This window comes from Liolophura sinensis, chromosome 7 (assembly GCF_032854445.1).
Source record: "Liolophura sinensis isolate JHLJ2023 chromosome 7, CUHK_Ljap_v2, whole genome shotgun sequence".
NCBI lineage: Eukaryota > Metazoa > Mollusca > Polyplacophora > Chitonida > Chitonidae > Liolophura > Liolophura sinensis.
In genome coordinates this window covers 26,415,001-26,441,035 of record NC_088301.1, presented here as the reverse complement: position 1 = coordinate 26,441,035, position 26,035 = coordinate 26,415,001, and the positions used below count along the sequence as shown (strand labels likewise).

The 26,035-nt window shown below is 38.0% G+C and overlaps 2 protein-coding genes across 2 annotated transcripts in view; one reads left to right on the top strand and one right to left on the bottom strand.

Annotated features, from left to right (window-relative positions):
* The window catches only part of LOC135470479 (FRAS1-related extracellular matrix protein 1-like), a 74,050-nt gene extending 57,265 nt beyond the window's left edge, over nucleotides 1–16,785 (top strand). The window contains exons 5-10 of the mRNA XM_064749454.1: nucleotides 3,064–3,219; nucleotides 7,281–7,384; nucleotides 10,424–10,744; nucleotides 11,742–11,895; nucleotides 12,805–12,975; nucleotides 14,172–16,785. Coding sequence (XP_064605524.1) covers nucleotides 3,064–3,219; nucleotides 7,281–7,384; nucleotides 10,424–10,744; nucleotides 11,742–11,895; nucleotides 12,805–12,975; nucleotides 14,172–14,428 — 1,163 coding nt within the window. The 3' untranslated portion in view covers nucleotides 14,429–16,785. The remainder of the gene's footprint in view (nucleotides 1–3,063; nucleotides 3,220–7,280; nucleotides 7,385–10,423; nucleotides 10,745–11,741; nucleotides 11,896–12,804; nucleotides 12,976–14,171) is intronic.
* Nucleotides 16,786–20,679: 3,894 nt separating this feature from the next.
* LOC135470787 (A disintegrin and metalloproteinase with thrombospondin motifs 6-like) overlaps nucleotides 20,680–26,035 on the bottom strand; it is a 35,647-nt gene continuing 30,291 nt past the window's right edge. Inside the window, exons 20-25 of the mRNA XM_064749829.1 lie at nucleotides 24,333–24,471; nucleotides 23,703–23,832; nucleotides 22,375–22,579; nucleotides 21,670–21,846; nucleotides 21,040–21,193; nucleotides 20,680–20,801 (exon numbers count right to left, since the gene is read on the bottom strand). Of these exons, the coding sequence (XP_064605899.1) occupies nucleotides 20,680–20,801; nucleotides 21,040–21,193; nucleotides 21,670–21,846; nucleotides 22,375–22,579; nucleotides 23,703–23,832; nucleotides 24,333–24,471 (927 nt within the window). The remainder of the gene's footprint in view (nucleotides 20,802–21,039; nucleotides 21,194–21,669; nucleotides 21,847–22,374; nucleotides 22,580–23,702; nucleotides 23,833–24,332; nucleotides 24,472–26,035) is intronic.

Sequence of the window (26,035 nt, the reverse complement as noted above, 5' to 3'; positions counted from 1 at the left end):
GACTAGAATTTCATAGTCAGATATGTCCAACTTGTAATTGTAGCTTAGCTCCGCTATTTAAATGTTAAATATTTTAGTAGAGATTCTCTTGGAGTGTGTACTTGCAAATTGTCTAATGGACTCAGTATGAAGAAGATATTGTCATAAAGTAGCTTTACAGTTTGTCACAAATGTCTTGCTTTCAGGCGTGAGACTGTTGACTGTAATATTGTTAACCAAATTCCTCAACCTTTTCACATAAGAAAGAGCAACTTCCAGTGCAATTTTACACAAGTGCATAATTTGATTTTGGAGACATTGGTTGGATTGGCCAATTTCAGGGCTTCACAGAATGATGCCTTCAGAATATGTCTGAATGAACACCTTGCAAACAGGGTTGAAGAATTATAGTGTTGCTGATTACGGGTAATGATCCAAGGATAACTCTGCAGTTAGTGATGGAAGAAGAGCACTTGTCTGTAGTAGTATTAATTGGTATAGGGATTGGTGTTCAACTTCCTTATACAACCACAGCTAAATGGTAGCTACATTTGAGTCTGCAACCTGGTTGAATAAAAGGCTGGGTGTCAGTAATATGGTCTTAAAGACAGTTATACCAGAGATTTTTTGGGGAAAAAAATCAATCATTGCAAAACCAGTTGAATTTTTCGTACTATTTTGGAATAGCCCAAATAATTACCTTTCACAAAATACCAGCCTCATCTGTGCATGCATTTCCGATCAAAAACAGGTATAATAGTTCCTAAAAAAAATTTAGAAAGGCATCACCTCTTCAAACTTTTGAATCATCGTAGCACTATAAATAATACAGGTACAGGTCTGATATTTACTGAAAGGCAATTCTGGGGTAACGGAGAAAATTAGATTTTATTTGCAAATGGTATAACCGCTTTAAAAATGCACCCTCATGAAGTGATCTGTGAGCTCCTCTGGGCCTAATATATGCAAGTATAAAATCATTATAGTCTTATATTTTAAGAGCAGTATTCATATTATTCTACCATGTGTAGTGTTTTGGAATTTTTGTCATTTTCGTGTCTCTTGAATGAATTCCATTTCATTTCGTATTTATTCACCATAAACCTTAACTACATACAAGAGCTTGTCCTATCCCATGGAATGTAGAGTGTGATATAATAGAGTATATACATGGAATAATGGTAATGATATTACAGTGTGACATATATAATAGAGTATATACATGGAATAATGGTAATGATATTACAGTGTGACATATATGATAGAGTATATACATGGAATAATGGGAATGATATTATGGTGTGACATATATAATAGAGTATATACATGGAATAATGGTAATGATATTACAGTGTGACATATATAAGCATACATGGTAATAGGACAAATGGACACAAACAGGAATCATAAAAGACATTGCAAACTTTATGAACATTTATTCTGTGAATTTTATTTACCTTTTTTTTCATATTTGCCATTAACCTACATAAGCAACCATAGTGTGTCTGAATGGAATTGTTCAATGAGATGTTATTTAAATCTGGATTTAACAAGAGATGCAGAATTTTGAATAAGATGCCCAGATATCTGGAACTTCTGAAACTACATGTGTAGATTGATTTTCCGTCTGGCATGTCTCTTTTAAACTGCATGAGTGTCCCTCTTTGTGAATAAATCCACTGTCAAAGGCATTAATCTGCCCCTGGGGGTTTCCTTGATTGGACCAGTGTTTGTTGGTTTAGCTGGGACATACAGCTTTGGGGGATAGTTTCAACATTAATTGTCAGCTATAAACCTGTATATATTACCACTAGCCCAATGTCATGGTAACTGTGAACTGATTTCCTTGATGGCCTTTCTTCATGGTTATGCCATTAATTGGCAATTTGACTCTGGTTTTGTCATCAAAGGACTATCAGCATAGAAAGTGAAATGAAGTCCCTGAATGGTTTTCGGTGAACCTTGAATCATCTGAGGGAAGGAGTTTGTATGTGGGTAAACAAACATCTCAACAGGAATGGTCTAAATGAGCTTCTACCCCTTAATCAAGTAACTCAGCCATGGTTATTAGATTTGGAGCATAACTCTCCACAAATAAACACCCCTCAAAGGTGCAGTCAGGAAATGACCCTCCAGCATCTTAATGATTATAAAGTTGATGTTTATGTGGTAATTTTAATGGCTGGCTATATGCATGAAGGAATAAACAGTTTGGGGTTGTTTAATGTACTGTGTTAATCTTACAAACTATTTCAGTACATTTATGTGCCCTAAAAAGTGTCTTAATGATACATGAAGACAAATAAACGATTTGGGACTGTGTGCTGATACAGTACAAGTAAATCTCTTAGTGTCACTGATGTACACACTGTTACATGTCAAAAAAAAAAAAAAAGCTAACCAATTATATAAAAGAGCAAAGAAAAATGTGATGTTATCAGCAAAATCATGGTTGAAAATAGTATCTAAATGTACCTTTACTAGTACGTTATCAGCAAAATCATGGTTGAAAATAGTATCTAAACGTATCTTTACTAGTGTTTTTAAAGTTGTTTTGAATGTGATGAAGTATATTTAAAGTTTGGAACTCATAGAGTTAGAAATGTTGTCACAATTATGTTACATTAGATAAGGCACCTCACAAGAATTTTTAGCATTAATCAAAAAAAAAAAAAAAATGTAATTAGATGAATCCCTGTGATTCATCTTAGAATATATATTTTACAATGCATTTATCTCTGTTGTTTAAATAACTTTTCAGTGATGTGTCTGATTTGTCGGTAGCTTTTTTCTTTTTGTCTTTCAAATTTTAAATCTAAAACTTTGAAAATATTTTAAGAGCTATAAACATTTTAAAATAAGTAGCACAAAGACACTCCATACATCCTGGGGCCTAATGTTCGCACAGAAGTTGCAGTGTGAAGTCTCCAGTATCAAAGCGGAATGCCATGCAAATTTTCCCGGAGCAACCCATCCTAGCTTTAGGGAGCTTATCATCACCTCTGCAATTTCCAGAGGCTTTAACCAGTACATACAGTCAGATCTGATTTTTCTCAAATTGCTTAATTTAATTTGTCATTTTAGGTGTTTCCACGGCAACCTGGAGTTTGACTTTCAAAGAGGATCATTTGGAGGAAAATAACGAACGCCTCAAGCTGATGCTAGACCAGCCAGTGAACACGATTATCGGCGAAAAGGAACGAGCTAGGATTCAAATCATCGATGCTGACCCTCAGACTGGTGAGTTATCTTCCCAGCAAACAAAAAGACTTGATCAAACCACATCTTCTTTGAGCGCACTAATGTGATTTTGAGGAAAATTGGTGAAAGTCTAAAAGACATTTAGCGAATGCCATGAGGTCATTATTAAATCCGTAGTAGCATTTGCATGGAGAAGAGTTCCATGGCCAGAAACCTATTGTAATTGATTTTTCTCACCAATTTCTATTTTTGATCTGTTCTTTCCAAGTTGCCATCAGTAAAGGTTCCATTATTTTTGGGGGGAGTTTAAAACAATGTTTTTTAAAATATTTTTTTGGCATACAGTGTCAAAGAATGAGTTTGTTTTTTATTGGAAATTTATGATTTTGATTTTAGCTGATACATCTGTATGGCAGTTGCATGCTGTGGAAACTGTCCGGACAGTTTTCTTGCTGTCTTCCAGCATTAGCTGTTAACATTAGCATAATGTTTTCTTTATGATGAAGGGAAGAAACAACTAATTAGGGTATATTACTTTTCTAACAAGGCATTGAAAAAGACAAAAAAAACAAAATACCTGAAATATGACATCATATTGAATTTATTCATCTAATTTATTTTTACTTATTTATGTGATTGGTGTTTTACGCCGTACACAAGAATAATTCACTTATACAACGATGGCCAGCATTATGGTAGGAGAAAACTCATGAGCATGATGTGGAGGCTGCTGATAGACCTTCCCTGTCAGTCAACTAATCCTCTGCGTTTCCAGTGAACAACGATAAATTCTTGCATGACAGTTTTATGTGAGAAGGCATCTTGATTTGCACCTATTTGAGGGTGGGTGTATCTGTTTACCTGTGCACCATCAGTTTACTGGTCAAGTATGGCTTACCTGTGCAGCATCAATTTACTGGTCAGGTATGGCTTACCTGTGCAGCATCAATTTACTGGTCATGTATGGCTTACCTGTGCAGCATCAATTTACTGGCCAGGTATGGCTTACCTGTGCAGCATCAATTTACTGGTCAGGTAAGGCTTACCTGTGCAGCATCAATTTACTGGTCAGGTATGGCTTGCCTGTGCAGCATCAATTTACTGGTCATGTATGGCTTACCTGTGCAGCATCAATTTACTGGTCAGGTATGGCTTACCTGTGCAGCATCAATTTACTGGTCAGGTAAGGCTTACCTGTGCAGCATCAATTTACTGGTCAGGTAAGGCTTACCTGTGCAGCATCAATTTACTGGTCAGGTATGGCTTACCTGTGCAGCATCAATTTACTGGTCAGGTATGGCTTACCTGTGCAGCATCAATTTACTGGTCAGGTAAGGCTTACCTGTGCAGCATCAATTTACTGGTCATGTATGGCTTACCTGTGCAGCATCAATTTACTGGTCAGGTATGGTTTACCTGTGCAGCATCAATTTACTGGTCAGGTATGGCTTACCTGTGCAGCATCAATTTACTGGTCAGGTAAGGCTTACCTGCAGCAGATGATGTAACTGTAATAAGGTGCGGTGCACTCATACAGCACAAGCCAGATTACCTGGTCAAGTATAATGTCAAGTTGTCCCCAGGTTCTCAGCCTGACCTTTCACCTCTCCTCAGCTGTCATACAATTGGTTTCATTGACGCAGAAGCCAGGTGACTTTAAAGACTGACCACAAAAGCAGTGGATGATTTTACTGGTGACGGGTTGCTGTTTGGTGGTTGGAGAGGGATGTTACAATAACAGCCTCGGTGGGATGCATACGATCACAATAATGGGGACTAATTCAGAAACGATGTCGTGATTGTTCCAGACGAAAAGCTTGACCAGTCCATGAACCCATTTGAGCTTGTCCATTTCTGCTACCTGGCATGCACACATGTAATTAGAGAACACAGAAAGAATCACCAATGGCAAACTTACTTAAATAAAAGCAGTGTCTACAGTGTGGTAATCAGTTCTGACAGTGAAATGTAGCCACTTGACATTTAATAGGTCTACTCTAACGCTTTTAATTTGTGCAAAAGTGGCTGTCATATGGGCTCTCCTTTAATGTGTGCGATTTTGTGAAAATTATTCATTATGTACTTTTATCATTAATGTCTCTTTGTTTTGAGGATGCTTTGACATCATAGTGGCCATGTTATTCGTGTTTAAAAAAACACATTAAAAAACAACACTTTTTCTGACATCGTAAACGGCAATGTGAATGAGCTAAGGCCACTTTGACATCATATTGGTAGAATTCCAAAATACTTTGGGAAGGAGCCACAATGATAAATTTTTGCAAATTATGGACGGTCCATTTTTTTTTTACATTTATTTCTGGCTTATGTTGTCCAAGGTTTTTATAGTTTGTTTCTGGCCACAAGTGGGTTAGCCATGTACAACAAGTGGGGTACATGTATTCAAAATAGAATTTTTAAAAATGTAATACAAATATCACCATGTATTTATTTACTCTAATACTTTCAGTGCACGAGATTGATTAAATTGCAGCAAAGTTAGAGCAGACCCTTTCTGAAGTGACTTGAATGGACTGGAGCATAGTATAGTATGGGCCTAAGTCAAAAGAAATATATGGGCTTTCTCAGAAGCCTTCAAATGTATGACCACTGTGAATTATCATTTATTTATACATTGTTTATTTTTAATATTCTGTCTGCAAACTATCCTTTGGACATTGTACAGTGTGAATGATATTTTACAAATCTGTTGTGCAATTTGTTCATTTTGGAGATCATTGTTGAATTTGATTTTTTTTTTGCATAACTGTTTATTGTGTTACATAATATCATATAAATATTATTATTTTTTTCCCCTCCCACAGAAATAAAATAAGGTAATCAGAAGTAATAGTAACCAGCACTCAAGACATACAGTCAGAAATAGAATCAGTTGTGAGATACATTTTAATTGTAATGGCAATATGGAAATAAAATCTGTCCACACGTATAGAAAGGAAATCTTGCATAGATAATCAGAAGTGTAACTACATGTAGTCCATAAATGTGATGTGTGATCTGACGAATAAAACATATTGCTAAGTCTCAAATTTGTTTACCTAACTCAATACATTTTAAGGCTCAAGGCCTGAAATTGTTGCGATAAAACTGAAATATTGTTGAAAGCGACGTTAAAACTTTCACTCACTCAAGGCCTGAAAGTTTTCTGTCTGTCGTTTTTTTTTTTTGGAAAATACTTTTACTTTCTTCATTTTGCAGTATTAAACACCACCAAAGATTAGTAGATCAGGTGTCAGTATAGTGTGGTTATGTGTGTAGTGTGTTTTTTGGCATGGTGGTTTAGTGAGGCAGCACCATGTCATAACAGTGGCATTTCGCGGTAAACTGGAGCACTGTCTTCACACATGTACATACAGGCATATGAAGGATATACATAGCAAAAATGATCTCAAAGCAATGAACATACAAAAGTTGTAAGGTGAGGGAATTTACGTTGGAGAAGAGGCTTAACCACAAACTTATTACAAGGTAACAAGCAAATTCAGTATCTACTCATGTGGGCTGTGGTCGAGTGGTTTATATTTATTTATTTATTTGATTGGTGTTTTACGCCGTACTCAAGAATATTTTACTTATACGATGGCAGCCAGCATTATGGTAGGAGGAAACCGAGCAGAGCCTGGGGGAAACCCACAACCATCTGCAGGTTGCTGACTGACCTTCCAACGCATGGCTGGAGAGGAAGCCAGCATGAGCCACGGAGGCCCCCTGATTGGTTTATAACATGCTTGCCCAAGAGTTTGCGTTTGGTCCCATTGTTGGAAGAGAAAATTCTATCGATACCCCTGCTCCCGTTATTTATCAGGCCTTAGTGGAAACAAATAGGTGATGAAGCTCTCTTGTGTGGGCTTGCTTGAAGTTTGCTTGAAATTATTTGCTGCCCACCAATATATCATTTATCAAACATTGAAGACTTAGCCTGTTACTTGTCAGTGGTCAGTGGATTACTGCAGGCACTCCAGTTTCCTCCACCCATAGAACTTGCCATTGTCTTATAAGTGAAAAATTCTAAAATATCGTTATGGTGTTAAAGACAAACAAATAAGTATTTATTTTCATGAGTGTTACTTGTGTTTCAGGCGAGTGTCCTCAGTACATTGGCATGATCAGCAAGAACCAGCCTCTAGACATTGGACCTTTGGATTTCCCTCTGTCAGCTGGTGGCAGAAAAACAGTGCTGTCTGTAAGTATTCACCCCTAATGGGGAAAAAAAAAGTGGCTGTGGCAAAAACTGAGTGACAGTAACTTGATCTGTGCGTCCAAATGTCTGTCTGTATCTGTTCTATATATTATTGTCTGAGTTCGTTAAATTCAGTGCGTACGTGGGAAGGTCAGCCAGCAACCTGCGGATTGTCATGGGTTTCCCCTGGGCTCAGCCCGGTTTCCTCCCACCATAATGCTGGCTGCTGTCGTATTAAGTGAAATATTCTTGAGTACAGCGTAAAAACACCAATCAAATAAATAAATAAATAAATAAATTAAATTTGGCATGCAAGTTCATTTTGTGTAACCTTGAAATTCAAGTTAAGAAAAAAACAGCCAGATCCATGAATAAGTTTTGCATATTCTAGTGATTTCCGTTAATTCTTATTGGTCATTGTGGTCATGTGCAGTAACAGTTTCAGATGAAAAATTCTGCATGGAGATTCATATTGTGGCAAAAATCAAAGTTTTCCATGTACAAGTACATGTAGCTTGCAACCTGGATTTCCCTGAATTTGCTGTTCACCTTCAATTTTTTATTGATATTAGTGAATGTATCCATACATTATTTTAGCTCCATCAGGTGACATCATTCATCAATGAAAATGTGCGTATGTAAGTTTTGTGAAAGTTTGCCTGTTCTATACACCATATATTTTTTAGGAAATTCCTGGATAAAGGTTAGAAGTTAGCATAAATTTGATAAGGTCCTTACCGGTTTGATATATTGGCGTGAAAAATGTGAGAAGGTACATTTCGTCAAGTTTTAGTGCCCCAGAATTTAGAGAGGACCACTTAAAGCTGTGAGACAGGTAAACATTAGGTAATCTATTGTGGTCAGTTGACAGAGGGGTTTACCTGTGTAACACCTGTCTGGGGTGAGAATCTCTGATTAATTCCTTTAAGGTGCATCAAGGTCTCAGGTAAATGTGTGAATGGTTTTGAACCTGTCTCTAGAGTTACCTTTACGGGAGGTCCTGATAAAAAGGGGTCAGGAAAATATCAAATATTATCTTGTTTGCTTGGAGCGTTGACAGATGTGAGTGTTCATGTGTAAGTACAAGAGTGTGCAATGCAAATATACAGGACCAGGTGTGAGGTTAGAATGCTTGGAATATTATATGGGGTAGTGATAGGATTACGGACTTATATTTGTAAGTATATATTTTTTATATATTTTTCCAATGCAAAGTGTTTTTTATTTTTTTAAAATTTGCCATTGTGAGAAAATCTCAAGAGACAATGAGATATCTCAAAAGACAATTCAAATTTACCACTGTTATCGTGATCAAATTATTTTTTAAAGAAAATTGCCAAAGTGTATGTTTTTTTTTTTCCTTTTTACTAGATTTTACAGAATTTTGAAATAGGTTGTCCCTTTTTTATACCCAAGTCTTATTATTCCCTGGAATTACAACATGCTGAGTGTGTGGGACGCATGTGTTGTGTTAATTTCTAGCTTCTCTAGCTAAATGACTCTGGAAACTATGAAGTGTTAGTTAATATACCTGAACTTTACAGCATGTTTTGGACTTGGACTGTCCTGTGATGTTGTTTTGGTAATTGTGCTATAGATAACTTCAGAGCTATGTGGCCCTCTATAGAAACCCTAGTGGAACATTAGAGTATGCCCTCACATTATGACGGCTGATTCATACACTTTGCTTGTACTTTAGGTCATCAATGTCTCAATGTCAGTGTATAATTGTCCCCCAAGTTATTCCTAAATTGCAACACAACTAAATAAGTGCAAGCCAGTTTAATATCTTTGACTGAGCATAAAATTAGTCTAAAAGGGCTCAACTCTAGGATCCTTTGTTGGATAAAAATGAAAGAATTACTAGGATATCTCCAGCACCATAATTCCAACTGGGCCTGGAATGTAAACACTGGTCACAGTTGGAGTGTTTTGTAAAGCTGGGGTGACCTCCCCTTCTCTGGCAGGTGCCCTTCCATTGTACAGTTGATGTAATAGGAGTTGCCTGAGTAGGAATGAGCTGATCGCATGTCAACCATCTTACTGCTGCTTCTATTCTTAACTTGGCAGCTGTCAGGTGTGAACGAAGTTGTAGCCAATTTCACATTTAATTCGCGAATTCCTTTCGACTCTTACAGCAGCTGAAGTTATCCAGTGTTTATCTTCCAACTCCCACGGAGGTGAAGTCATTGCCAGGCAATGCTCTGGACAAATTGATTGTCTTGTCTACTGCTTAAGCGTTGCAGTATACGATCAATTCTTCTGTGTGATTTTAGACTCCACCAGCACATGGATACATTACATTGTTCCAGGATAAGAATAACTCACTTCCCTTTGTGATTTCTGTACGCAGAATTAAATAGTGTGTCTGATAAACATGTGGTAAGGCTTTAGTGATAGTGATATCAAACTGTCTTTTCATCACTGAGACTTAAACATTTTGTTTACGATGTGTAGACAAAGATTAAGAAGATGCATGTGTATTTTTTACATCATCATTGCTATGTATCTGTAGTCACATCTGTATCTGAATGCAGTTTGTGTATTAATGATGCACTCTATATGTAAATGGGTATGCCAGCAACCTGCAGATGGTCGTGGGTTTCCGACGGTCTCTGCCTGGTTTCCACCAACCATAATGCTGGCTGCCGTCTTATAAGTGAAATATTTTTGAGTATTATGTGAGCAATGAAATAAATAAATAAATATGTGCAAATGTGTACATTTGTAAACAGTGTTTTGCAGACACAGGTCTCTTGCTGGCTCTGATACTTAAAGTGCTGGTTCACTGCAAGCATTTGACCAATCAACTGACATGCTCAAAACCAGATTTTTCAGGTATTTGACGAAAGGCAGCCTTCCTCCACCCCTAAACTTTGATTGCTGTGGTAAGGTTAAAAACTCTTGAGTACAGTGTTAAACAAATATCCAATAAATAATAAACTAGTACAGTAATGAGGATTGCTATGTAAAAATGCTGACCATGCTGTCTTAACCAGAACACTGTGTTACTTATTACTGTTACGTATTGTTGTACTGCAGACACGTCACCAGCTGGCGGGCCCCCTCCCTCTGAGCCCTCGTCATGATACACTGTTGCCAGGTGTGATAAAGGGAGCTCAGCAAGACGAGAGTCCTGACAACAGAGAGGAGCAAGAACCACCCCCAAAACCTGAGCGCAAGAAGAAACGGAAGAACAAGAAGAAGAAGAAGAACAAGAAACGAAGGCGAAAACTGAAGACGAAATCTCGGCGAGATAAGAAGCCTAATGCTGTCAGCAGCGTAACAAAGTCACCCGTGAAGCCTGTCCCAGTCCTCAAACCTAGTCCAGTCCCTAGAGCCCCCAAATCTCACCTCATACAGGTAACGTACTTCAACAATCTCAATCTGTATCCAGTAAGCAGTAATGATGGTGGTGTGTTCCAGTAGGCTGTTCTAAAAAGACAAGTTGCCCTAACCAGTAAAGTTCCTGCTAATTTAGCTGCACAAATGTTTTATATGGTTTCCTTGAGGCTCTACCTTGTTTCCTCTACTCATAAACATGACCATGATAAAGTATGTGAAATATTCTTGAAGCAGTTAATTACCAAATAAGTAAATATAGGTAAATATAACTACAGTTTGCAATCACTTTAAAGCGAAAGAAAGATAAAATGTGAGGTAAGGTTCATCACATAAATATCTGAAAACTATGCATAAAAATAATTTCATTAATTTTTTTTCCATTTTTTCATGAGTGCTGAAAGGCATTCAGATATTTGAAATTCATGATGGGCTTTAGGAGCTATACTGACATATCTAGAAACTGACGCCACATCTCCTTTTTTTCCTGATCTTCACCAGAATTAAGAAATTTTTGGGAACATTGTTTCAGTAAATTTTTACTCATAAACTCTGATAGTATGGTCCATAACCCCACCTTAGAATTCAAATGATTCAGCTCCTTTAACTCTCTTCACAAAAATCTAAAAAAAATAAATGAAAGTATATTTATGCATAGTTTTAAATGGTCTTTTTAGTGATGCCTGTTTCGATTTTTAGAGCTCTTTTCCTTTAATAGCGTTTGCGGATATCTAGTAGACACTGAGAAGTAATGTGTAACAGTATTATCAGTTGTTTTTAGATTTATTTCTTCACTTTTTATTTAGTTGAAATTTGATTGTAAAGCAAACATGGCATTCAGTATCTCCATGAAATCAGTAAAACTACTAGTGGAATTCTCATCGAAATGAACAGGTTAGCTTTGACCATCATTTGGTGTTTAGAATTATCCCCCCTTAGTGTGCATGGATCTGCATGAGTTGCCTCCCTTGATCCACATATAATTGACGGAACCAACTTTGACTCTCTCCAAAATTAGGCTCCTCAGAAGTGTGACAGCAGCACTAAGGGACTGTTGCACTTTGACCTGGAAAACCAGCAGATGTTTAAATGTGATGGGAGGATGTGGAATGCTTGGCGACCTCAGCAGAGTCAAGATGATGAGCAACCCAGTAGTCACAATTGTCAACCAGGTAAGTGGCTTAAATCATTTCATCTTGGGCAGATTCCAGAAAACCAGCACCTTTATTTCTCAGCCTTAGGAGTAAAATTGGGAACACCTAATAAATGTTTTGTTAAGACAAATCTGTCACAGTTTGAACATAGTGGGCCTGAAATTATACACCATGTTGAATATTTAAATTTTCACTTACTGGGTAAGCTAAAAGTCACTTTGTGGAATAAATATCATGTTCACTCCATGTTTAAATAGGTTTTAATACTGTAAACTGTGACACTTTTTGAAAGAGAGTTCTGTATCTATATGTAACCTTTTGTCACATTGGCAAATAATATTTTTGAGGATGGTCAAATAAATAAATAAATCGGTAACATGGCGATTTAGGCAAAAAATTTTCATAAGTGCCAGTACATGTGCTCAGATTTCAATGTTGCTAAACCCACACAAAAACACGTTAATTTTTTTTTTAGTTGTTGTCTTTTTTGGCTTTATGAACAAAATAGGGATCACTGTTATTTCAGTATCAATATTTATGCTCCTGTCATCAAATTAGTTTCATTCTGGACTATTCCAGTTATAGTGTATTGTCATTTTAGTTTTCTCCTCATTAGTTCAATTATCTTCTAAGAGTTCTGATAATGCATCTGTTCACATGCAGGTGTTTTATGTCAATGCTACAATAATGCAGACATTAGCAACTGCCCAGGGATGAACTCAGTTCTAGTTTTTTTACATGCATTTAGTGTTAAATTTTCATCTTGAAAACTTTGCTCGAGTCCAAGTAAATTTCATGTGTTTCATATATTCACTTTAAGTACATGAAATGTGCAGAATTGTGCGGCACTTTATTACCCTGTGCTTTAAAGACTGCCATTGTTTATCTGTTACTTGGCTTATAATAATGTTTATGTCTCGTTATCAGGTTGGTCCGAGTTTGATGGTCGTTGTTACCTGTATGTGAATGACAAAGTCTCGTGGAATGACGCTGAGCAGGTGTGCCGTGTTTCACACCAGGCAGATTTGGTGTCTGTACTTTCCGAGTCTCATCACAAGTGGCTGTCAGAACTGGCGGGGAGAAATGCTTTCTGGATAGGTCTGTTCTATTGCACATTACCTACTCTGAATTTGTTTGGTTTTGTTAGACTTCATTTGTTTCTTTGACTGATTTATTTATTTATTTATTTGATTGGTGTTTTACGCCGTACTCAAGAGTATTTCACTTATACCATGGCGGCCAGCATTATGGGGGGTGGAAACCAGGCAGAGCCCGGGGGAAACCCACGACCATCCGCAGGTTGCTGGAAGACCTTCCCACGTACGGCCGGAGAGGAAGCCAGCATGAGCTGGACTTGAACTCACAGCGACCGCATTGGTGAGGGGCTCCTGGATCATTACGCTGCGATAGCGCGCTAACCAACTGAGCCACGGAGGCCCCTTCTTTGATCGATTGTTATTGAACACCGGACATTAGAACTTTTCACTGATACTATGGTGGGCAGTTTTGTTGGTTGAGGAATCAGGCATATATGAAGTACATCAATAACTTTTAGAAAGTCAGTTGCAAATTTTCTCCACATGTGAATGCCCTACATGAGATAAATTCCCCCAAAAGTGCTCTTTAAAGTCAAATAAATGTCATAAAATGTCATGTACGATATATGCACAATATGATATTACCTTCCAAACAAACCATAAATCAGTAGAACCCTCAGGGTTAGAATGAATGAATGAATGATTATGGTTTAATGCCACATTAGATATATATCATCCATATCGTGGCGACTTAGAATTAGAAAATTAAGCACCTTAGTCAAGGATGAATGCGTAGGTCATTTAGAGTAGGCGTGTGTGGTAGAGGTGGAAGACAAGTGGTCTCAGTCTTTCACTGTCCATCATTTATCACCATCAGTCCCAGAGAACAATGGGAAAAATGGGGAATCTTGAAAATGCACGGTCTGAGAATTGGGCTAAATGCATGTTTCATTCGATTTTGTAATTGAAAGGCAAGTATCTCAACAGTTCTACCAAGCTCTTCGACTGTATTGTCGATTTCAGTGTTAGCCCTATCTAATTACAGTGGCGTCTACTTGCAGTTAACTCTTAATGGTTTTCATTCAGGAGGCTTAAACTTATTTATCTGTCAGTTAAAGTGATTCACAAAGAGGCATATGTTTGAAAGAGTATATTTTAAATTCTCAGTGATTGATGATGAAGTGTAATAATCTTCAGTGAAAATGCTTGATTGTCATTTTACTGCCATAATCACATCCACTTTTGATTCTTTTACAGGTTTAAATGACAAGCGGATGACGAACAAATGGGAGTACTTAAACGGAGACCCTATAGCGTATACCAGCTGGAAAAACGGAACACCTAGGGTAGCACCCAGAAAGAAACATAAAAAGAACTGTGTGATGGTGAATAGGAGGAAAAAATGGAAGAACAAGAAATGTGATGGCCCAAGAGCTAAAATTCTGTGTGAAAAACAAGCTACCACCACAACCAGCCACTCAAATCCCTCTAAAGGGTTTTTCTTTGGATTTTAAACCCGGAGTCAAAAATCCCTGGGACTTTTGTTGGCCACATGACAGGTCATGTGACCATGACATTGACAATGCTTGCAGTTACATGCTCAGACGCACAGTTGGAAAGCAATAGTGTCAACATAACTGACGCAAAAGTCTGAAAGATCTGTTTGAGGAAGAATTTGTGTGACATTTTTGATGCTTAGCCCAAACAGGACTGGGTATTGAAATAAAAAAAAAAATAGACACTGTGTTGCATGGGGTAAGTTTAGGGAAGAAAAGGGGCTGTACAGGAGGAAATTTTAGAGTGAAAAAGGTTGTGCAGTGGTTCACAAAACTCCCTCCTTTGATCAGGTGACCTAGCTATTTTAATTACTGTGTAGTTTTCTACATCGTTAATTAGCCCTGATAATGGGATTGTTGTTGTTGTTCTTGTCAAGAAGACTATTATAATACGCGGAATTTTAATGGTAGGTCATTAAACGCATTTTTTCCTTTAGAAACCAAACTGTTGAGCATCATGTTCATGTGTCTGTACTGGTGTAAGAAATAGTGTACGAGTTAAAAAAAAAAAAAAAAAGCAAAAACACATTCATAATCTCATGTCATCATAAAAATTTCAACACCAACACGAGTTTTGAACAAGACATTCTGAAGTAGATGAAAATTTGAATAACTGATGGAATGCATGAACACTAGTTCTGAGTTTAAGGAAAAGGAATTTGAAATCCTCTTTCTGTAGGACATGTTTTCAAGATGATCACCTGTTGAAAATATACCAAAGATATTGGTTATTCTTACAATGTTGTGCTATTCAAAACCTGAAGAAGTAGGCAAATGCAGTAGTTGTTCAAAGTCTTGACAGAATGAAAACAACTGTTCAAAGATGCACCTCTATCTGAAAAATACAAATCTGTTGTTGATTACAAGATCAAAAGTTAATACCTGAACTGGTGAGATAAAATGAAATAATCAACTTTATCAAGAACTTTAGCTAAAGAGATGTAAATATTAAATTATTTAGGTGAGCCTACTTGTGTACTAAGCCATATAATAGTCTCTATTATAACAAGTTGGACGCAGCTTATATTAACCCTTATAGCTTTATAGCACTAGCAACATGTTTGAAAGCAACAGTGTTTGTATGCTATGGGTCATTATTTTGTACATATTCCTTGTTACACAATGCATTTTCCTTTTCTAAGATTTTTTTTTTTTTTATCACCTAATGCATTTGTTAGAAAATAGTTATGTTCAATTGTTTTATTTTGCAGAGACTACTCACCAGTTTCATTCGCCATATAGACTTTCAATCTCATGTGTACACTTTTCAATTAAATATATGTTTATTTGATGTCTTGATGTAATATTTTCAGGATGAAATGGTTCTAATAAGGTTTTTTGACCAGGCAATCTGCATTTTCTCCCCAAAGTTGGTTTAATATGTAAATATGCATTATATCAGATATTATACACAACATTTATTTCTGCATAATACAAGCATTTATGCTAAAGTTTTAACCTTCTTTGTATAATTATTTTACCTGTTACAGCAATAAGCATAATTTGAGCATCTATTGATCAGTGAAGTAGAAAAAAGCTACGTGCAGTTAATGTTATTGAGGTCTCAAAGAGGATCTGGGTTGCAAAAAGTCAGAGCATTTCTGAGTTTCTGTACAACTTGTGTGTTTGTGTTTGTACTCCACATATATGTACTGAAAATTCAGTGTCGCAAATCACAAACTATAATAATTCAAACCAAATATTTCTTGAGTGGTAATTTTATGTAGAGCAAAGCACTATAGTTTGTCCCAAAACGTTTCATGACTTCCTGAATGCCAGGGAATCTTCTTGTGTGAATTAGATGGAAATGCTGCATGCTTTACCTGAAATATCACCATGTTATATTGATCATTATGCTAAAGCAGTAAACAATATATTGTTGCTCTACACCTTTATATAACATGACATGAAAATATGCGAGACGTTATTCTGCAGACTTCCTATATATACAATGGAAGTTTTGAGATGCTTGTCTTTGAACCATTTTCAGTGGGTAATTAAGGTGTTCTCAGAGGACACCAAAGTATATGCCAGTCTGTGTTTGAGCTGCATTGTTTTGAGTGGTCAGGATTTTCATCTGTGGCATGATCCATTAATCCCGGATTAAGCGATAGCAGTTGACTGAGCTGAAACTGTACCGCTTTGGCCTATCCCTATTATGCTTGTGTACAGGCATTTTCTTGTTAGTCTTCATCGTAAATGTACAAGTATAGAGGTGTCAGTTACAGGGATTTGTACCGAATGTTACGATGTAACCATTGTGTTTTGTAGGAAATTCCGCTGTTAAAAGTTTAGATACAAAAATAAAAGTAAACAGTCTCAAATGTGGCGTTTGTTGATGCTTATTTTCGGCTGCCAGCAAGCATGCACCTTTATAAGTCGTCCTGTAGGTCGGTGGTTCAATTTTCTTACATTCTGTCTTTTAGTTAAAGATGCCATACGAGAGATTTTGGGGGGAAAAATCGATCAGCGTAAATCCTATCGAATTTTTGCTGTTTTGTTGAATAGCACAAATAATTACCTTTCACAAAATATCAGCCTGGTGTGTGCAATTGTTGCCATTTAAAATCCGTTGTAAAGTTACATTATCAGGTTGAACCGCGTTGAACAAAACTTTGCTTTGCTTTGCTTTCCTTGTGCCTTTTAATTGTTTTCAATGAGATGAATATCTATGTAAAAATTATAGTGCTATTTATAAATCCTTCTAACTAGTACTACAACCACAAACCCAGTCAACCCAGTGCCAAAATACCCAAGAGCAATAAAAACGAAACCAGAATTCAGTTCATGTTTTTATTCCAGTGTAAAGTATTTACTGACCAATTGCAGATTGTAATAACACCTAGTTTTTTATCGACTATTCTACATCAATCAGGACAGCCAGAGTACATTGAGGAGGCCGATATTTATCTGTAAAATGTATACTATTTTTGCGCCTATAATGCTCCCGCTTCATGGTTGCTAAGTAACCATCAGACATAATATTTGAGGTATCTTCTTGGTTATATTGAACAACCTATAAATGACAAAATAACACGTAACAAAATGACCATATCGCTTTTTGTCGCCTACAAACAACCAATCCTAGTAAATGCGTTTAACTGTAAAATTTACAAACAACATGTCTGGCCCAAAAGACAAGCCTATTTGCATGAAGTACTGAAACAAGAACAACAATAATAACAACGGAGAACATTTCCCGCCTGAATAGGTCGGATCTAAGCGGTGTAAAAACCCATCATTATCCTGCTGTTACATGTACTCTACAGTGAACCACTTCTTTTAAGAACACAATTAAAGAGTAACAATGACGTATTACATAAAGGAACAAATTTCTTCAAGTGAACATAAAGTCAGCCAATAAAGCTGAATTAATTAATAAAGTAGTATTCTAGAAATGTTTTAAAAATATATTTAAAAATTCTACACTGCTTATCAACAAAATGAATAGCAAACAATCGTTAGTATCTAGCCTCTCAGTTGGCGACGCCATTTTGCCAAGTTATAGCTATAGTGACATCACAAAACCTATGAGCTCTCTCGTAGCATCAATATTGATCAATGTGACAATGAGAAAATACAAACAAAAGGGCCTGATACCCAACCACAGAGCTTCAGCTCTGGTCCGTGTTGAAAGGGTCGATGTTTCTTTTAGTTGGGCGCTTGGTCAGGGCGGTGTTCGTGGACACAAGCGTCCTGTTTTAGCGGCCCTGCTCGTCCTCGACCTGCACGGGTGTAAGCATTTGGCCTAACTGACTGTACCGACTTCAAGGAATTCACCGAACACAGCAGGACCTTCTGATTGATAACAGACTCTTTCATGCAGATGTTGGGAAGATATTTTCGTAATAAATCTGACTTTGCAAAGGAAAAATAATGCAGTCACAATATTTTTCTTCAAGCTATGACTCTCCCCGGGGCCGTTTCCTTTCCAGCTCACCCTGACAAGTTACTGCAGTATCCTGCCTAACATGTACGCATTGTGACACGGACAGCTGTTCTCAGTTCTCTGCTCATAAATGTGTGGTCTAAAATGCATCAGTTTAACACTTAAACTAACCACAAAATCTAATTTATTGCATCGATATCTGTCTATGCACTATAAGAATCCACACTGACAATCACGAACTAATATTTTTTTTTGACGTGACAGTCAATTATCACGTGAAGCTTTCAGCGCTAGTGATTGGCCAAGTTCATAAGGGCTTCTACAACATGGCTACCCGGAGTGAATTGTCCGTCAGTGCCATGTTTCCAATGCTGAACTTCATCATCTCGGCTTTCAAAACTTTATGGAATTCTTCACATATTTTTCTGTGGTAACTGTTTCCTACATTATTTTTTCTATGTACATGCAGTGGCAAACTTAATGTTCATTTTAAAAATCTCAATAATCAGTTTGCTAAGGTTTGTCACAGAGTAGAGTATTCTGATCGATTTCGTGAAAATTGGGTCACTCAACTTTGAAACATGCCGGAGAAAAATCACAATTTCACATTCTAGTAGGCCTATACCCAAACTAATGACCAATAGCATTACTTACGTTTAGCTACCAATGCGTCTCTACTCTCAAAAGATAACCTGTTAACTTTAACAGAAAGTCTATTGTGTAGTGATGACAGAATGTATTGTTATGGCCTTGGGTAATTCTGTTAAATGTAGCGCACATATACTATTTAATTCAACATTTAGATCCGTGTTACATAAAACTAACAGAATATTATGCTGACTATGGCACAGTATTATGCTATGAAAACAGATTACATTCTAGCATCACTGACAACAAACTTTCTTTACAAATGGACATTTTAGACTACCCTCCCCCACCCCCTCCCCCACCAGCAACACCTACACACCAGACAGAAGCTTGTAATACGAGCATTATAATCCATGAGCATCCAGACATCCTTTTCCCTCTTCCATCAAGACCATCCCTTTCATTGGATCTCTTTATTTCATCTTATCTTCACTTTTTTTTTTTGTGAAAAGCATTAATGTCCTTGCTTGGCTCACTTTAATGCTTATCCCGATTCTCGATAAGGACCAGCATTTTACAAACATATTTCACCAAAAACAGTGTTGATCGAAATAAGTACTACAGAACAACAACATACGCATATATCACAAAGACCTACCTATCAAACTATGTGTACTCACGTCACAAAATAATACACGTGTACAAACAATATACTTATGGTTTCTATGAGGAGTTAATTCATTATCAAATGTTTCCCTTTCAACGCAATCTTCTAGTCACACAATCTGAAGATGTGCTAAGCTAAAACAACAACAACATTAATACATACCAGTCCACAAAACAAATAACAATAGTAAAGTTACAAAACTTGGAGGTAAAAATGCCATATGTCATATACAAGTAACCGAAAACATGTACTCCTGTTTGGTTCATATAATTGTAACAACCACTCGGTACGCTCAAATAATTAATCTACTAATTTTAGTTGAAAGTCTGTTGCCTGGGGGATGCTAGAAAGCATTCTGTTATTATAACACAATATTCTGTCATATTCTACATAATATCTTGTTGGTCTAACAAAGTCTTTACGTTGAATTAAGAGAATACGAGTTTTATATTTAACAAGATAATCTGCTGCAATAGTAGAATACATTGTAGCATCAGACAACAGACTAAAATTAACAGATTAATTTTTCAGTGTATCTCTTTGTCAAATGAGGAACTTTTCCAGTCTAAAGTAATCTCGGCCAAAGCTGTATAGTTTTTTTCTTCATTCTTGCCTAAGGGACGACGTTTTGAGGGTAAACTGGTAACTTCGTAGTACTCATTCATGTGTTACAAGATAACAAAGGTCAGTACAGCATGGAATCGTCTACCTATTTGACCTCACCTAGCTATAGACGGTTCCCCTTCTACAATTTGCCCCTGCGTAATAGTAAACGTTTAGGAGTCAAAGGAGTATGTTGTGTAGGTTTCCTAGTATCAAATCTGAAGCAGAATACAAGACAGCCTGGTAGACAGCTATCTGTGACAAGGAGACGCTACGATACCGTAATCCAACGTGACCTTCAGAAAACGTTAAAAGTCCAATTCAAAGACAATCAACACAAAGTCTCGTTTGGCAGTGTTTCAAAGTCATCCGCTTTTATGAAAAGGTTGGCAGTGGACGCATTTATTTGGCACATGTCGCTTGCTGTGTGATACTTAAAATCCCCAAATCGTCTTCGTTCATTCAGCCGATCCCATTCGCAGCGGTACAAGTCTTACAGCATATATTACGAAAGTATTCGCGGTTACAGAACTTGAATCGAAGAACCAATGGGCAGTAGGCTACTGAATACGTATCCACGCACTCTGAAACAGACAATGTAATTGGATAATAATCAGTTCATCGGAAGATGAGCGAAAACTTCTCAAGTGGTCCAATAAGTGATTAATATTTATCATCTGTGGCTTAACAGTTTGTCATTTCAACATGTATACTTGTGCGCAACATTTCTTTGAGCTTTAACTTTGTTGAGCAGTCATCAATACGGGGTTCTTGTTCTAGTTTTAATTTGGTGGTAACGTGGACTAATGAAAAGTGTTTTACCTCCCTTGCGTCCATTCTTCACGTTACAGGGGGCATCGCACTGCTGGATACTGGCCGGCATGGCGTACGGGTGGCAGTCTTGACTCGGCTCTCCCGTATAGGTCCGACACTGGACGCTCCGCCTCTGCTGACCTTTTCCACACTTGCCAGAACACTAAAAACACAAGTTAACGACACCTTCAAACATGTTTTTTATTTATTTACTTATTCATTTATTTACATATTTATTTGATTGGTGTTATACGCCTTATTCAAGATCATTACATTTATACAGTGGCGGACAGCAATATGGTAGAAAGAAAACTGACACAGCCACGGGAAACACTTGACCATCCACTGGTTGCTGGTAGACTTTCCCACGTACGACTGGATAGGATGCTAGCACGGGTGGGACTTGAACTCACAGGAACCGGAATTGTGAGCGGTTTCTGAGGCATCATGCTGTGCTAGCACGCTAACCCCTCGGCCACAAATGACCCTTACTGTGGTTTAGTGCCAATTACCAATGTGTGACTAAAATACTGCCGATATTATGATTTTACTTAAACTGTAATTTGTTTCGAGCCTATACTTGCTTTCCTATATATGCTTCATTTAAGACGACACCACATCTTTGGCCGAAGATCTTACCCGACCCCAGTCCCCTGTGACCCATGTCGACGGGGGGCAGTCCCCATTATTGCACGTGACCCGGGATGGGGGTTTTCGCTCCGGGTCACAGTGGACGTCCTCCATGTAGCTCCTGCCGTCATTGCTCATACAGTACACATTGCGGGTCTTTTCGCCAACACCGCATCTCGGTGTACACTGTAAGGCAAATGTAAAATGCATGAAATATATCATTGCTAAATACTCATCCCATCAAATTGTCCTCTATGCTGTTGACAATCCTCAAAAGAGAATTTGCTGCCTGGAATATTCCATTGGAAAGCTGGGGATACAGATTATGTAACGCGAAATCCCGCATCTCAACGCGAATTGACTGCTAATGTCAACAGTTCAGAAGATAGGTGAAATAAACGCCCTCTACGATATTTTTGCAGTCACATACTATTTTTGCATCACCTGACAAGTGAGTACCGCACTCGGGTTACACACTAAAGTCAAATTGAATACAACCAAAGCAGTGCGAAAAGGTCAGAACATCGCCTTCAGTAACAATCACTCCATTGTAATGCATCCTTTTTCCCAGAGTATTCCAGGGTAAAATGTTTCAGGGTAAAAATTTTCAGGTGTACTGATCATTTAATGCTAAATCCCGCGTTTCTTAATGTAAATTTTCTTCAAAATTATCAGGACACAGCATCCAATACTTTACAACTCCCCCACGCTTACCTTCGACCACTCATCTGTGAACCAAGTGGGCGGACACTCGTCGCCGTTGCAGCGTCTCTGGAAGGCGGGCTTCTGACCTTGACACATGGTGTCGTCCAGGACGTCTTGTTCTGTACGGTCCACTACCTGGGTACACATGACGGGACGCGAGCTGACCCCACCCCCACAGGTACGGGAACACTCACTCCACTGACCCACCGTCCACCTGAAGACAACGATCAAAACAAGCACTGGTTGATTAATTTATTTATTTGATTTGGTTGGTGTTTAACATCGCGCTTTATTAACTACATTAATTATATTAATTTGCATTAATATGACAGTGGGCAGGTTTATGGGTGGAAGAGTGCCTGTCGTAAACCACCGACCCTTATAACTGGTTTGTGATTTACTTCTCTGTTGGAAATCCTACTAAATTCCGTGACAAAATGTAGCACCAGCAACTTTGGGAGGGTTTCCTTGCCAAAATGTTGCGCCAGCAGCTTTGGGATATTCCCTTGACAAAATGTAGCACCAGCAACTTTGGGAGGTTTCCTTGGCCAAATGTTCCGCCAGCAACTTTGGGAGTTTCCTTGGCCAAATGTTCCGCCAGCAACTTTGGGAGTTTCCTTGGCCAAATGTTCCGCCAGCAACTTTGGGAGGTTTCCTTGGCCAAATGTTCCGCCAGCAACTTTGGGATATTCCCTTGACAAAATGTAGCACCAGCAACTTTGGGAGGTTTCCTTGACAAAATGTAGCCCCAGCAACTTTGGGAGTTGTAACGTTAATGGACCTCTTTTTGGTTATGATGTAGAGGATATGGCATCAGGTTCGTCGAAAAGCTTTAGGGCACCGACAAACAAACACCACAACATAAATTCTACAACTTCCCTAACTCTATACTGCTTGTAGATGGTTACTTAGGGTTTAATTTGTCAAATTTCAATTTAATTTTCCGAAATAGCAGAAGCGATCATTAGAAACAAACTGGGCAGTAGTGAAGTTTAATATAGTGCTGTTGTGGCACAGGTTTTTATTTCAGTTTCAATAAAACGGTGTTCTTTACAAACGGCAAATCATATACTTTGCAACTTCCATAAATCAGACTAAAATTTTAAGAGCGCTACCACACGCATCTTGACCTGCATTTCAACCTTCTTATGCTCTCTTCTCTTTGCATTCATTGCTTCTTTTACGTGACATAATTCCTGTCATAATATCTTCGGTGTGTCTTTGGCATGAAAATTACTAAACCTAAATTCAATTTTTGATTTGTCTTGTAATACAGAGAATGATTTCTTTGGGTGAAATGTGGTCAGTGAATCTGTGATGAAACATTTTACACTTACTCAGGAGTACACGGTTCATTCTTGCACTCTTTCGTGACGTCATCGGGCCGAAGATGAGGCGGACAATACCGAAACTCCACTAGCGTTTTGTCGTCTTTTCTCACACACTGAGCACGTGACTCACTTATACCTAAATATAACAATACAAAGTCGTGAAGAAGACACTTGGGAAGATCACGGATGAGAAAAGATTTACGCAATGCCAGGATCTCCTGGGCGTCAAATGACCGTTTTCCTTGATTCTGTAATCTAGGCGCGTAGTACAACCAAAATTATTTGGAGACAATTGCTTGCAAATTTGTAAAACGTGTAAGGTTTCTCCGTGTCCTGGGGTATATAATGGGTACTGTTTCCTACTCAAGGGAGACTCGGTTCCAGGCTAAACTGAAAATTGTTCTCTCCTGCAGTGATTGAGTAATTCTTCATTGCTGAATCCTAAAAAATTGTATTCCTCACCTGGTTAATTCAAATGATGACGATTTCAATAGAACACCTGAAAGTATGACTAACAAGCGTCCCTTATCTCCCGGCAATTGACACTTCCATTCATACCTTCAGTTTTTCTTTAAATAGCCAAATAAACGAGAATGAGGTCAACCGTGAAGGTACAGAGCGCCAGTTATACCTTACCTTTTGCACAAGACACTGAGCACTCTGTCCAGGGAGATAACTCCCATATGAACTCCGAGAAATCCTGCTGGGACTCGTTGCTTAGGCTGGGGATGTTATATTCATACTTAACTCCTAGGTTCTCTTCTTGTAGAAGGACCTGGGAATGGACAGATTTACAGACACTGATATATAATTATAGGTTTTTGGATTGTATGGACCTGTATGGACAAGTGCTGGGCGCCCAGGAAAGGACGAGCTTGCGAGTCCCTTTCCGGCGCCCAGGACGAGTCCATACAGGACCATACAATCCAATAACCTATTTATTATACACCCACTTGTTAAAAACGTAAGTAAATAAACGCTAAACAAATTGGGTAAAACCTTGCTAATTATTTCATATGGCGTAACAAAAACGGATGGCCGGTTGCGGATGAATATGGAATACTGAATGGAGCACTTTCATTGGCTGACAGAAAAACTGGGTCAGGCGCACGTGGCCGAAGCGGTATTTTACAAACAGAAGTGTAAGGAACTGGAATGCAGACGTTTCAGCGAAATTTAAAAGTGCAGTTATTGAAAAGTGCGCCACCGAACAGACTAGTGTAATCTTTACAGGATGAGGACGAAAGAGAAGTAGAGTTTGCCGATCATACTCCTGGATGCTAGCAAGGGATTTGTGTCCGGTGACCTGCATAATTTTATTTGGAGCAACACCAGATTTCTCAAGGGTTTGGACGGTTGTTTTTCGGACCGAGTGATCAGTTTTCCGGCCTTTCAGTCCAGCAGCCTCGGCTGCCCTCTTCATTAGCTCTCCCAAACGATGCTCTCCCATTGGAGTGGTGCAATACCACACAGCTGCATCAGGTTCGAGGCGACATTCGGGAATTGGTGTGAGGTACATGTATAGCTCAAATGGATCAAGTAGCATGCAAATTTCAGCGTCGGTGAGATCAAAAGGGTCAGAATTTGATTGATCGGCAGCCGTGCTTGTTGTGGCGTCTGCTTGTTGACAAACAAAAAGTAGTCCGTACCTGTGACGTCACAGTTACAACTGTTCAATATATTAAAAATATTGGACGGTTGTGTTTACTACATAATATAGTAGGTGCTGGACACTTAGGTGTATAATAAATATTTATATAATACATTAATCTGACAATAGAAGGAAAAGAAAAACAAAACCCAGAAAAATGTCAGTGAAAGAAAACTGAGAAACTAGATTTATCCTCAGTGAAATGACGGCGATTGCTTGAACTCTAATATTATGAACCATTTTCATAGCTTAAGGTATCACTAGATATGAAAAAGTGATCATATTCCTCTCTCTCTCTGCTATTGTATGTCTGACTGATCTTCTGATGAAACCTGAAGCATTCTGATATGCAGAAATCCATATTTGATCTTTTGGAAAAACGATCATCGTTCATCATTAGATAATGATCATAAGCTGGGTTTCCTTGAGAGCATTACAATGAATGAAAAAAGCAATTTGATGCATACAACGAGATCCATTAGAGAACAATAGGAGGCTTAGTATACTAGGCTTTATTCCATAACAGTATCATATATGTATTTATTTATTTGATTGGTGTTTTACGCCGTACTCAAGAATATTTCACTTATACGAAGGGCGGCTAGCATTATGGTGTGAGGAAACCGGGTATAGTCCGGGGGGAAACCCATGACCAACTGCAGGTTGCTGGCAGACCTTCTCATGTACG